Source organism: Apium graveolens, chromosome 8 (assembly GCF_009905375.1).
Source record: "Apium graveolens cultivar Ventura chromosome 8, ASM990537v1, whole genome shotgun sequence".
In the NCBI taxonomy this organism is placed as follows: Eukaryota; Viridiplantae; Streptophyta; class Magnoliopsida; order Apiales; family Apiaceae; genus Apium; species Apium graveolens.
Genome location: NC_133654.1, coordinates 62,727,964 through 62,742,179, shown reverse-complemented (window position 1 = coordinate 62,742,179; position 14,216 = coordinate 62,727,964). Strand labels below are relative to the sequence as shown.

The 14,216-nt window shown below is 34.4% G+C and overlaps 1 protein-coding gene across 2 annotated transcripts; it reads right to left on the bottom strand.

The window, feature by feature from the left end:
- Positions 1 to 825: 825 nt before the first annotated feature.
- Positions 826 to 12,054, bottom strand: LOC141677859 (uncharacterized). Of its 2 annotated transcripts, none has more exons than XM_074483942.1 (10): positions 11,650 to 12,054; positions 10,115 to 10,158; positions 9,696 to 9,801; positions 9,491 to 9,605; positions 5,392 to 5,882; positions 4,470 to 4,746; positions 4,110 to 4,392; positions 3,340 to 3,498; positions 2,198 to 2,644; positions 826 to 1,303 (listed from the first exon to the last, which is right to left on the bottom strand). In XM_074483942.1, exons 1-10 carry the CDS (start codon positions 11,831 to 11,833, stop codon positions 1,061 to 1,063), a joined length of 2,349 nt encoding a protein of 782 aa, XP_074340043.1. In that variant the 5' UTR covers positions 11,834 to 12,054; the 3' UTR covers positions 826 to 1,060. The 2 variants fall into 2 exon arrangements, with proteins under 2 accessions (XP_074340043.1, XP_074340042.1); XM_074483941.1 differs by having other exon boundaries at positions 826 to 1,336; positions 11,650 to 12,052.
- Positions 12,055 to 14,216: the final 2,162 nt, after the last annotated feature.

Here is a 14,216-nt window from a genome sequence, read left to right as displayed (position 1 = left end):
TCATACCTACCGGAAATCAGTTCTTTGGGCCTCTGAAACTTGTGTAGCAATGAGCTATGCTAATCATTTTTGCACTCTTGGTTCTCAAAGTTGAGTGATTTTTTAGAAGAAAAATAACGAGAGTAAAGAATTATGATTATTCTTTTTCCTGCTACGTGTTTTGCAATATTTTCGAGGGAATAGCAGGGAGAAGGAATGGCATTGTGTTTTGTTTTTCAATGTGAATTACTAGTTGAGTTGTAATAAAAAATTAGTACCAAAACTTTGCCATATGGTCGATATTTAGTTCGTCTTTGAAAGAGAAATATTACTGCTCCCCTAGTAATTATCAACATTTAGTAGAGCAGGATCCAACCTGTACAAAGTTAGAGCTAGAGTTCGTATAGCTCAAGAGACCACAAATTCCTTTGCTGTTTATACAGCATTCCATAATTTCGCTTTTAAAAGAAAAGGTGAAGAAATATGGGCTAATGGATTTCTTTTCCCACTTTATTCCATCTTGCCCCCAACCAAATTGGAAAATAGAGATTCTCTCAAAGTTTCTTCCTATAAAAAAAATATCCACGCTTCCCATGTATACCATCAAATTCATATATTTTTCATACCTGTGATTCTGGTTCTTGCTGCAGTCCTTAATATATACAGTTATGTTTCGCATGATTAAAGAAACATAACTCGGTACAAAAGTTCAACTCAACCTCAGTTGAATCTAGCGACTAAATTTACCTTTTCTTCCCTGCACAATAAACTTGCTAATGGAAACAAAATATTCTTAAAATGATAAAACGGGAAAAAAAATGTTTCAAAAAAATTTGAAAAAGAAAATGAAAAAAAGTCGGCAGAGATGTCAAGCAACTGCTCATTATTCATATTAGCAGTTCCCTATGTTACCTTTTAACTGACATGTAAAAATACAAACTATGAGGTACAAGGACTGCTCCAGCCAAATGACATTCTTTGACACATTACACATCTTATCAGATTCAACCACGGGCTGCTTGATTGGCCACTTCCAAACGCATTGCAGACACCATGATGAGAACCCTGAGATTTGAAAACTCTAGTAGCTATTTTGCCATAGCTGCTGAGGTTGCTTTGATTGGACATAGGATCCACCAAGGGACCTGTTCCTTGAGCTTTGCAGTTGCTGATCCAATGGCATCCCTGTTTGAGAACTGTAGAAGCTTGTATCACCATAAATTTGGGAAGATTGCTGATCTTGCCCAAATCCGCCAGGGTGCTGATTTTGGCCCTGCAAGCTGTAATAAGAATTTTCTGATACAGCCGACACTGCTCTCGAACCCTGTCCATGGAGCCACATGGCTGAATTTTCATTCTGACAGTAAAACAGAGTGATGCAAGCTCAAAATATGCAGAATTGCAGATACTGCTTCTAATAGATAAACGTACCAGTCAGGAAAAGAAACAGGATTCATTCACTGATGTTTTCAAAATTAATTGATAATCATAAGAGTCAGGAAAAGAAACAGCTTTCATTTACTGATGTTTTCAGAATTAATTGGTAAACATACGAGCCAGGAAAAGAAACAGCTTTCATTCACTGGTGTTTTCAGAACTAATACAGGTACATATATAATTCTGCATCATGCTGGGAAATTCTTTCCTTACTGCCTTTTTTTTTTGCTCAATTTCTTTTCTACAATGGCAAATCTCATGAGTCATGTCAATACATAGAACATTAATTCAGGATGATTCGGATTCTAGAAATCAGTTTGAAGAAATTGAATCAAAGGTTTAAAAATTTCTTTCCAAGACAAATGTAAACTAAGAGACTATTTGCTACAGCAATTTGCATATAGTTTCTACCTCCACTTAAAATGTTCAGATGCCTATTTTTGAACTTTCGTTGGTCAATAACTATAACGTAATAAAGTTATAATGAAGTTTGTGTGCAATGATAGACTTGTGTAATAATTACTACTTGACCAATGCATACTAACAGCCTAGCAAGAAATAGTGCCAATATGATATAACGTAAATGTCCAAGTTCGAGAAGGTAAGTAGGACCACATTTTAATAGACAATAGATCTACCAGTTTGCATAAGCAATAAGTTGCATGGACCTATATGGCAAAATTTACATAAATCTTTATTTACTTTATTTCCTCATCTATAAAAAGAAGGCCATAATTCAATTCTTAGGGCCAAGTTTTATACCAATTATTTAAATAGTTACCTGCCGAAGGGGTGTCGAATAAGTGCCGTCATTGTACCGAGTACTTAAATCATCATAGCCTATGGCAGACCCAGCGGCAATAACTGATGGATTCATGGCGTAGTTTCCAGAAATGGTGGTTGAATCATTAAAATACCCATACCCAGAAGGTATGGTGGCAGACTGGGGCAAGCTACCGACTGATACACTGCTTTTATATTGAGCAGACAGTGGTTGATGGTATGCACCTTTACCACCAAATTCTTGCTGGAAGGTAGATGGCATGTACGCCTCGTTCTGAGGCAAGTAAGAGTAATCATTCACGTTGGCAAAAGGTCGTAATGGATTTGTGGGTTGGGGATTTTGGTGGGCAGCAAGGTGTTGGAAATCACTTCGCTCTGAAGCAACTCGTTTTCCAGAAAGATGCTGTTGTGCAGGATGAAGTAATTGCAAACCTGTCTTCAACGCCTGCAGGCAAGCGGAAGAACCATCAGATACAAGACAGACTATACTTTCATAAGAACCATTGAGGGTTTCAACTTTCCATATCAATTCAGAAGAATGCAATTTACTCGCAAATGCATGAATGTACACAAATGGTACAATAAACATTTACAGCTAAAGGACAAAAATATAAAGAGAAGTAACTAAAATATACACTCAATAGTATGCACAGGCATATTAAAAAAGAAAACTGGCATCAGAGGCATGTGCACCAAAAAAAACCTAAAAATTTCACACATCAACTCAGTCAGATTTTACACATAATTAAATAAATTTCTAAGTCAACAGTCTCTCTAGACCTTGGGACCTAAAAAGTTGATTGACTCTTTATCTCTTTACATGAAACAATTGGCACAGAATCACTGCAGAAACATCAGCCTACATGTGCACACATTCTTTCCTTCAACTAATCTAGTACACATTCCAGAATTAAGAATATAACTATACGTTTTTTTCTTAAACTGCAGATATCGTCAACTACAGTATCAAGAGGTGTTCTTAAAACATATTCACAATTTCAATAACTGAAAGTGTTACAACTGATGTGCTGCAAGAACAGCGTAACTGAAATTTTTCAAGGAAAATCCAATGCAACAGCTAAAGAATCCATCTGTAAATTGATCTAAAAAAATAATGATACAGCGAGCAAGTGTATGTACCTCTTCCAAGGAAATAGATGAACCATTGATTGACGACGTTGTGTTTCCATACTTACCGGCCACTGATTGTGCCGCAGGGAAAGGTGAGTAAGAGAATTTAGGGTCTCTTACAGGATCATTTGCTGCTTGTAGAGTACCGGATAATGAATCTACATGTCCCTGTGAGAGTAAGATAAACATGGCACCTTAAATAAAGAGCATTCGAAACCACAGAGAGAAAAGTGATTTTCACAGGCTACAACTTCTAGTGATTTGGAAACTTTTACTATTTCTAAATTCATATTCATATGCCTAAATGAAGCCAGGTTTGGGACAATGCATCTCCAAGACGCTGAGTGTCGTTTTCGCGTACAAAGATGCACTAGAAATGTAAGGCTGTCAACTACCAGCATTCAAATAAGATTTTAACTCTACGAAAGGAAGCATAATTAGCCTCACACCATCACATGAAATATCAAAAGATCATATGAACACAGAATATTGAATTAAATAAATATTCCCTATAAAGGTAACATTGGTCCACCTGGGCGCTTGGCCCAGCACAAGTCAGGTCACAAATAGTTTAGGCCCCAATGAAAAGATGTACAGATCCCCTTGACTATGAACTTATTTATTATAAATTTAATAGGCTTCCGATTTTAGCAAACATATTTAACCTGCTGAGAGAATGGATTCTAGGCCAGAGATAAAAGGTTTCTTAGCTTCTCACGAACAAAGTGATGAACAACTGTAAAACAGGGAAACCACATCAAGATGTAGGAATATTTTACCATCGCATCGGAAAAAGAATAAAGATCTTGCATCCATGAGTTCGTCTGGGCATAACTAGGTGCAAGGTTCAGTTGGTGGGCAGTTTTAAATGGATAATCAGTAGAATTAGCAGTAAAATTATATTGGCTTCCATGTGCCACGGCTTCAGGGTATTCCTGTTTTAAAAAATCTGACTGTGAGGCCGATGCTAAATCAAAAGTCCGAGCAACTCTACTAGCCCTGTAAGCTAATATTTCGTCAGCAGCAGTTGGAAATACCTCCTTGCCATAGTACTCTAATTTTCTGCGGAGAAAAATTTCATAAGGTAGACAACAAATATAATATGGTAGAAAACCAAAACTTTCAAAATAATTGCATACCTATTGTCAGTTTTCCTGAGCACTAAAGCATCAGCTATTATGGGTGTCTCTTGCATGTCAGTTCTCGAGGACCTGGACCCGTAAAAGCCAGTTTCTAGACCAGATCTAAAGCTGCCAAAACTCAAATGTGAACAGTCAGCAGACTGGACCTGCAGATGATCTGGGATCACAACAGAAGGGCCATCCTCTTCATAAGATGGCTTTCGTTCCTCCTGTATACTAAGTTTCTGTAGGTTAGCAGTCTCGGACAATACTGAAGTAGCCACACCATCTTTTACTGAAAAGTGACACACAGACACAAATCTAAATAAGACATGCAAATTAACACGAGAAAAGCTAGTTCACGCACACATGATAAGCATACTACCACTGAAAACAGAAATTCATCACAAAAGTTGGCAACTTCCTAAGCCACAACTAACACCTCACAGACACACGATTCACTTGGTTATTATATTTACCTCTAAATTGCTAATAATACAAGGATATTATGAGATTCATCAAAACACTTCATACTTCTGTTCTTTAGCATCTTTAATAGGTAAAACTGTATAAACCCAGGTACTTGTCCCTTTCGATCCCTTGTTGTCTTGTTTCAGCTATCCATCGCCAAAATATTAATTTTATTATACCTAATTCTAGCTAATTCAGTTCACTAAATCGACAAACAAGTAGAACAGTTCAATTCCTCTGCAAACAAGTAGGAATTGCTTTGATAAAGTCCAACTAGTCGATCGTCATTAGATAAAGACATTGAACGTCTGTCTGCTAGCTTTTTCGTTATCTGTGTCTCATGATCCTAAAGTTAAATTAAGACTGGGAAGGGGAAAGGAGTGTTTGCTTGGCAGAGATAAATACTAACCACGTGTAAAGAAGCAAATAATTTATTTTAGGTAAAACAACATTAAAGCAGAATATTTACCTTCCTCATTCTGGAAGGCACAACTGCAAGACTGATAGGAGCCCAATTTGGTATGCTTTCCATTATCGTATATTAATGCATTTCCAGATTTGATACCCTGTGTATCGGAAATTGTAGCAAAACCAACATGATGTTCTTTGAGATCCTTAGAAGACTCTTCCTCTTCTTCCTTAAACTCATCTTTACGAGAGTGCAGATGTTGAGTAACATTATCATATGCCAAGTCTGATCGGACTACTGATAAGTTGGTGCTTTCAGGAGGCTCAGATGAGAACCATTCATCAGGAGCAGCCGCCAGTATTTCAGAAGGAAATTCTTGAAATGAGTCTACAGCGCTGCTCTGAGGGGCCCCCGTCTTGACAACGTCTGATAATGAGTTTTGAGTAGGCACAACCACCAAAGCAGACTGATAACCAGAATTAGTTTGCGAAGCTGACTTCCCCTCAACCACACTTCTCTTTGACATTTCCCCTTCCATGTTTACACAATTACTGCAAAAACATATAAAGTAGATCATTATTTCTGGTGTGGTGTGCATCAGCCACATGATATTATATTGAAACTGTATAGCATTATATGACCTCAAGTCCGTACGAAATACACTTCAAAATTGAGCAAATACAGCAGTTCTTAAAAAATTGTATGCAAATAGAGGACTACCTTACACCAGGGCAATAAGCAGAAATTATATGCAAAAGAGATGATATCATAAAAGAGGAAAAATGTTGAACATCACAAAGCGTGCGCTCCAACAACTTAAAACATAGTCATGGCTTAATTCCTTCCTCGACTTGGACAATTCAAACAAGGAATATAATTTGTTTTTAAACACCCCAACCTAGCCTATACATACATTTTAACTATTTAAAATGTTTATTTTCTTTTCTGTTTTTCTAATCAATACCGAGGAAACTTGGCCAAGATAAATCACACTTAAGCTTGAACAAGATCAATATTTAGGCATTACTGCAATAAACTAGTGTAAATAAACATATATATGCAGAATATATATAATTAATTATTAAAATAAATAAATAAATAATTATTTCAAAATGCAATCTGAGCCCCGGCAACCCAGTTACCATGTACCTCCATTTCTGCAATCAGGTTAATTCTATCTACTTCTAATTCAGCTTGGCTGATTCCGACCCCAGCACAGTAATGTAGGACAGGTTATAGAAGAGATGATATATGATTTAAGAACAATAACATAAACTTGGGTGATTCAACGGCGGAAGAATCACGACCTAGAGGGTCCCAACCGCGGAAAAATCCCTACCCCGAGGGTTCCCAGCCACAAAACGTAGAAGATTATGGATCGCGGCCCATACAAAGAGATTCAAATCAATATCTATTCAACAATCAATATATATATTAATCAAGTCTAATTTAATTGTGGGGATTACATCACTTACATAGGAATTAAAAACACTAATAATATAACCTAACCGATTAAGGCCCAAAAACAATTGGCTTATTACAAATAACCTAGATTTTATAAACCAGTAGACCCCATATAATATATAACAAATATAAATTTATTATATTTTTCTAAATTAAATATATATACACCAAAAAAAGCATATATATATATATATATATATATATATTACACTCTCCACTATCGCTCCCCATCAATACTGCACAACTTGTCACTCACTTAACTCTGAACACAGCACTGTCCATAAAATTCACATAATTAAATGTGTACTATGAGCTATGCATGCCTGGATCTGGGAAAAATCACTTGACTCAATGATCTATAGAGCTCGAGAATTTGCATACATATCCAACTGCACTCCACATTCGTTTTGAGTGTGGCCTACTTTTGCAACTTTGCACCCTCATGCTACAACTAGGATTAGTTGTATTTAGGAAAAACAAGGTAATGCGGGTAGGGTTCCGGTCCTTGTGGAAGTGACTACGGGTTTTGCAGCAGCCACAATATACAAAGCAAAGTTCACCAACATGATAATTCTCACGTATAATTCTAATACCATTTATAGTAAAGAAATTACTATTTGTGGAATTCTATTTGTGCGCGCCATGCGCGAACTTCTTTCAATCACGTGTTTCAACTTTTTAAGAGGCCAATGTCCAAAATATCTTTCCCTGGACGAACATCAATCCAGGGGCACAAGTGGACCATGTTTATATATAGTTCCAGATGCAAACCTTCTGAGTTTCCAAGTTCTAGGACTAGAGTGACTTTGGAAAGAACTCAATGGATGCAGGTACTAGACCTCGCTTGATATGCGCAATGCGCAAATTTCTTTGTGTGTTTAACTGTTAATTGGCTAGTGTCTAAATTAGCCTCTGTCTAAACAAAAATCGATCTAGGTGCACAAGTGGAGCCCTTCTGTAGTTCCTGATGCAAACTGTTGAGTTTCCAAGATTTACGACTAAAGTGACTTTTGGGAGAACATGGATGCGAGTATTTGTACTGGCTTAATATTGGTATATTTATTTGAGAATATCAGAGAATAATTTGATGAATGAAAAAATGAATCCACTTTCATTAAGCAATTTTTGAAATTTTGAATACCATCAGAAATTCAGGTGTGTGTGGGGCACAGAAAACTAGAAATGGCCGATGACCTAATATCATAAACCTACTAGAAGATGTGTCGTTCTCTTCATACTTTGTTAAAAGAGAATTGCACTTACGTTTCACAGCTCCCACTAACTTCCAAAATCCCCTTACAGGCTTTACACTAAGAAGATTACTTAACTTAAATCACGAAGTATGGAGTTATTGTGCCAAATGATCAAAAATGAGTATCAAGACTCCTATCGTAAAAGCCAAAACTACAAATTTGGAAATGGCAATCACTGCTATAATTAAGGTCGGGCAGAATTAAATTTAAAAAATATGTAATAACTGGAAGGTTTTGATATAAAATATTAATAAGATAAGGATTGATGATTGAACTCCAGAAAAACTACTACAGTAAGAATTTCTTTCCTAACTGCAGGAGGGAAGAAACAACCGGATTGCGAACGACAACAAGCGAATAATCGTAATTCTGATAACCAGACTACATGTGCTAACAAATATGTGGGTGGGGGGTTCAAAAGAGAGTATAATCTAAGCTAACGCGGAGATTGTAAAACTAGGGTATTTTTACAGTTATTATGGTGTATTTTAACACTTATTACGGTATTTAAGTGAATAACATTTATTATTAAGGTGTATTTGTATACTTTTTTAGTGCTGCCCTTACTAAATTTTATTAATATTGTCATATAAAGTATTTAAAAACACTAATGATTGTGCTAAATTCATTACTCCAACTATAACATGACGTTTGAAATACTTATGCTGTTGTTTTTATCATAGGCAAAGTTCAAATTTCATTTCTGTAAAAAACAAAGCAGATGTATTCTGAATACCTTTTCAAAAGAAATAGGATTGTAAGAATATCAAGAACCATAAACTTAACTACATACTTATGCCAGTAAGAACTACTACATTTATACATATAACAATTAACAATGTACATTAATTATATTTCCAAAATTTTAAGACAAACAGTTTTATTGACTTCAATAGTAAAACACTTTAAATTAATATAGTAAAACAATAATTTGTTAATACTAAAAGCACAATAAATATTTTTACAATAAACACGTAACAGTTACAAATAAGATGATGCAGGATAAGTTTTTTAACAGTAAATAAGCAATGAATTATACGATTCCCAAGAATAAATATTCAATATTATACCCAAGAAAAGTGCATAATCAAAGCTATAATGTGGGGGATTACAGTGCTTATATAGGGAATAGAAACCCTAATGAGCTCTGATTATACACTTTTCTTGGGAATAATATTGATTAATTATTCTAGGGAATAGTATAATTCATTGCTTATTTGCTGTTTAATATCTTGCTACATCATAATAGCAACATATAATTACAACACTCCCCCTCACTAAAGTTGCATGCTTGCTCATTCATAAATTCGGGAGACATCCAAACATTTGACAATCAATATCTCCACTAGTAACTGAACAATAATTTCTAAAAGTACATAATAAAATTGTTTAAGATAAAGTCAGATGGCCACTTTAGATACATGTACGAATTGAGGACTAACCTGACTGCTGAAAGACGCCAGTTTGTTTTACCCACTGCCACTTGAGGAACTGATAAGGAGGTTGTATAAGAGTTTGTTCTGTTTTCCTTTCGCTTGCCTTGGAAAGCACTTGGGTCTAAAAAGTAATTTGGTGAGCAGAATAAAAACTGTGTACAAGGTGTAATTAAACTGCCATAATCATTTGGGAAAATCTTCATCTGCTTACCATAAGAGCTGTATGGAGTTGAGCCTCCACGTCCTCGGTCGCTTCTAGAGCCACGATAAGATGTGCTACTATTGACACGAAGCTTTGTTTCTGGAATATCCTTGTTCTGAGAGAGAAAGAGATTTTAACAAAGAGCATTGAAAAAGAATATGCTGATGAACAAGTTAAGCTGATAAAAACTACAGAAGATAATTGCTTCATAAATAGATATGAAAAAAAAACATCACTGAAGCTAATCATATATAAGACTTCAACTCAAGTAAGATTTACACTTCAGCTAGCTAAATGAGGACTTGAAGAATAAAATCAAGATGTCAACAGCACATTGAACTAATTTATAATATTTACCCATACAGAGATGATTAAATTACTTCTGAAGTAAAATGATACTAAAATTAAGGATTTTCAGGAAAACACACCTCCTTTTTCTTATCCTTTTTGCTCTTCACCTGGCGAAAAGGATCTGAAAAATCGAAACTTCAATTTAAATAAAGTGCAAACTAAAACAAAAACTATGAAAGGCATTTCAGTCAAAAACATTCTAAGCAACACAAGTCTGACAAACACCAACATAATCCAATAAAGTTCCGACAAAAAAATCAGTTACACAATTACGTAATTAATCTTAATTTCAATGTCACAGTTACACAAAAAAGGAAAACCAGTTTAATATGTAAAATAGTTACCGTAAACAATAAATCTTACATTGGTGCCCCTTCAACCACAAACATAACACAAACAAATAGTACAGAACAAGAAATTCTCCAAACCACATCAGACTTATAAAGTATAAACCACCTCCTCTATCCCAACAATCCAATACTACAAGCACATACATTACTTCTTTCATATATTACATCAAGACTACTAAACATATTAACAACAAATAAAACTAAAACAAACTCTTCTCAACACACTAACATCAACTAAATTCACACCAAAAAAGAGAGTCAATAACACATGCAGTATATATTACCGATTAATTCAGACACAGGCACGTATATATACAGTTACACCATAACCACATTGCGTGCACACACACACATAATACTTCTTCTAATAATAAAATCAAAACTGCTACTAAACAAAGCAACAATGATAAAAAAACTAAAACAAACTCTTTCTCAAAACGTTAACATCTAATAAAATTCTGACAGAAAATAAACAATAAGCTACCAGAGATATACATCACCTATTAATTCACACACGCAGACTTACACAAATATATATTACCCGATTAATTCACACACACACATACACACAAATAGTACACACATCACCGATTGATTCACATACAGACACGCATATATACAGTTACAGTATATGCAGTTGCACAATAACCTTCAAGCGCGCACACACACAGATCACATGCACACATCGCCAATTATTTCTTTCATAAATCATATCATAACTGCTACTAAACAAAGCAACAACAATTAAAAAAAACTAAAACAAGATCTTTTTCAAAGCATTACATCTAGTATTTCTCACAATAAACTACCAGCACTGACACACCTATTAATTCACACACACACACGTACATATCACAGATTAATTCACACGTACATATCACAGATTAATTCACACACATACACATAGTACGTATTAATTCACACACGCACAACAAGCAGTAGCAGAATAACCTTTTCTTTTTCTTTTTGTCAAGAAAAGTAGCACAATAACCTTAAAGCACAGATACACATATATCACCGATCAATTCACACACACACTCGATCATACATACGAATATCAAGTAATGTATAAGTGAAAAACTTTTACAGAGAGATATCAAATAATCATATATACGGAGAGAGAGAGAGAGAGGAGAGAGAGAGAGAGAGAGAGAGAGAGAGAGAGAGAGAGAGGAGAGAGAGAGAGAGACAGGGAGAGGGAGGAGAGAGAGAGAGAGAGAGAGAGAGGGAGAGAGAGAGGGAGAGAGAGAGAGAGAGAGGACCTTGAGAGAGAAGGCGATTAACAGCTTCGTTAGGGTCCATGCTACACTCCCTAAGGGCAGCATAGATCTCCAATTCAGAACAGGTAACAATCTCCTTCAAATCCTCCACCATCTTCTTAGTCGCCGGCGGTATCTCTTCTACTCCGACGCCACCATTGCCACTTCTTACTTCGTCAGTCGTCATCACTCTCTCTCTCTAAAAATCGCACTTTACTATCTCTCTCTCCTTACTCTCTCTCTCTCAATAGATTTTGTGTGCATATATTTTAACACTCTATATTATTATATATATGATTGGCGTAACGGAAAAATCCACGGCGAAGAGGAGAAGGATATATAGAAGCTATATCTCTCTACACCCCCTGTTTCCAACCAAAAACCCCCACTCTCTCCCTTTCTCTCTCTACAATCAGCCTTTTTTAATATCCGATTTTATTATTTCGGGATATTATTCAAATCCATATCTATTTTCAAATTTATTTCAAATAAGATTAGAAGTTTGGAAAGGAAAAATTGGAGTTTATTTATCAATTTTCTATTTTGAACTGGAGTACAAATTTGATTTCGATTACAATTTTAAAAATTAGTAATTGAAGTTTAAATGGTAAAAAAATTGATCAATTTTCCTATTCTGAATAAATCAAGTTTAATACAATTTCAATTATATCAATTCAACTTTATTTATCAATTTTCTATATTTACATGTGATATGAATTTAATTCTAGTTATAAATAAAATAAGGATACTTTCTTTTTAATGTATTTGAATGAATTTTTGTTAACTTTTATTTTTGATAAAATTGAATTATTTTTTAATAATGTCAGATATCTCAAAAAAACATATTCTTAAACAACACATAATATGTTCAAATTTACAAAATCTATATTAATGTTGGGTCCCTTAATTTATGAGCGGTATTAACATTTATAACTTATACCTATACATTTGACAATTTGGATACTGTAACGTTTCTCACATTATTCAAAAATATTGTAATTTACTGAATTTGAATTTCATATTGGGCCCACTAATTTATAAGCGGTATCGACATTTATAACTTAGAGCTATACAGTTGACAATTTGGATATCGTAACGTTTCCCGCATTCCTCAAAAATCTTGTAATTTACTGAATTTAATTTTTATATTTGGGTCCACTAATTTATAAGTATCGTCGACATTTATAACTTACAGCTATATATTTGACAATTTGGATACTCTAGCATTTCGTACATTTTCAAAAATCTTGTAATTTAGTAAATCGATATTTATATTTGGTCCACTAATTTATGAGCCACTTCAATATTTATAACTTACACCTATTAAATTGACAATTTGAATACTCTAGCATTTCTTACATTTCTCTCGGAAAAAATTTGTGCACATGAATAATTCCTTTATTGATGGTATCCTCCTAAATTCTTTTGGGATTTGTTAGTAAAATATCGACTTCAAAAAAATTCAAATTTCAATCAAAAATTTATAAAGAAAAATTATAAAATAATGTAAAAAAAATTAAAAAAAAAACTTAATGTTAGGTATGAAGTGCAACATAAAGGGGAGTGAATTCTTGATTAATTTTGAATGTTTGTGGCCCTTGAAACTTAACAGTTAGGTAAGTTTGCAGTGATAAAAGACTAAATGTAAATACATAACTAATTTATATAAAAACTCACTTGATTTGTATTAAATCAAAATTTTTGTGCCACAAATCTGTGTACTTGAAAATAAGAACTCGGCTTCTTCTCTTGAGATTATACAAGATTTTCTAGATCTCTTTGTTAAACTGAACTAAGGACCCGTGACATATTTTATGGATCAACATGCACGGTTTACAGAAATTGTACTAAAATAGACTAGCACATTTTCTAAAGCTCGTTTGCCTGTTTCTATTTCTAGTGCAACATATCTGTGTAGAATCTACTAGGTACGTGACTCTCCTTTGTCTAGTTCATCTTGACCCTTGATCATGCATTCTTCAAACTGCATTGTAGGCTTTCCAATTCAGTGATAGAATATTTTGTTAACTGATAATCTTGGATCATAATCTTGGATCTTCATGTTGTCTGTATTCTGAATTCTGAAGTTGTTTATCCAGATCTTTTTTATTGCGTAGATATGTCACATATCGATAAGTAAAATGACTTATCGATATCTCCACTTCTCGATAGGTGTTATGACTTGTTGAGGTCTCCAGTTCTCTACAAGTAGAATGACTTATCGATATCTCTAGTTCTCTACATAAGCTTTTAACTTGCCGATATCTCCAGTTCTTTACGAGTAGAATGACTTGTCGATATCTCTAGTTCTCTACATGAGCTTTTGACTTGTAGATATCTCCAGTTCTCTATATGGACTTTTTGACTTGTCGATATCTCCAGTTATGTTAGATATTGAATGCAACTCGGGGGTGAATGTGTTTCTTGGATTTTTAGCCTTTTTAAAATTGTTTGGATTATAGGTGAACAAAGCAGTTAAGATATTGTGTTTACAGAATTAATCAACAAGCACAATATTTTCAAAACTCACTTAATTTGAATTAATAAAATTGGTCTTGCTACAAATTCTG

What these genes read in the sequence shown, in the direction of transcription:
- LOC141677859 (XM_074483941.1), bottom strand. Translation starts at nt 11,833, where the DNA reads ATGACGACTGACGAAGTAAGAAGTGGCAATGGTGGCGTCGGAGTAGAA. An exon ending in AACTCCATACAGCTCTTATG is followed by an intron (nt 9,606 to 9,695) that starts GTAAGCAGATGA and finishes ATTACTTTTTAG; the next exon opens with ACCCAAGTGCTTTCCAAGGC. An exon ending in TGGCGTCTTTCAGCAGTCAG is followed by an intron (nt 5,883 to 9,490) that starts GTTAGTCCTCAA and finishes ATGTTTTTGCAG; the next exon opens with TAATTGTGTAAACATGGAAG.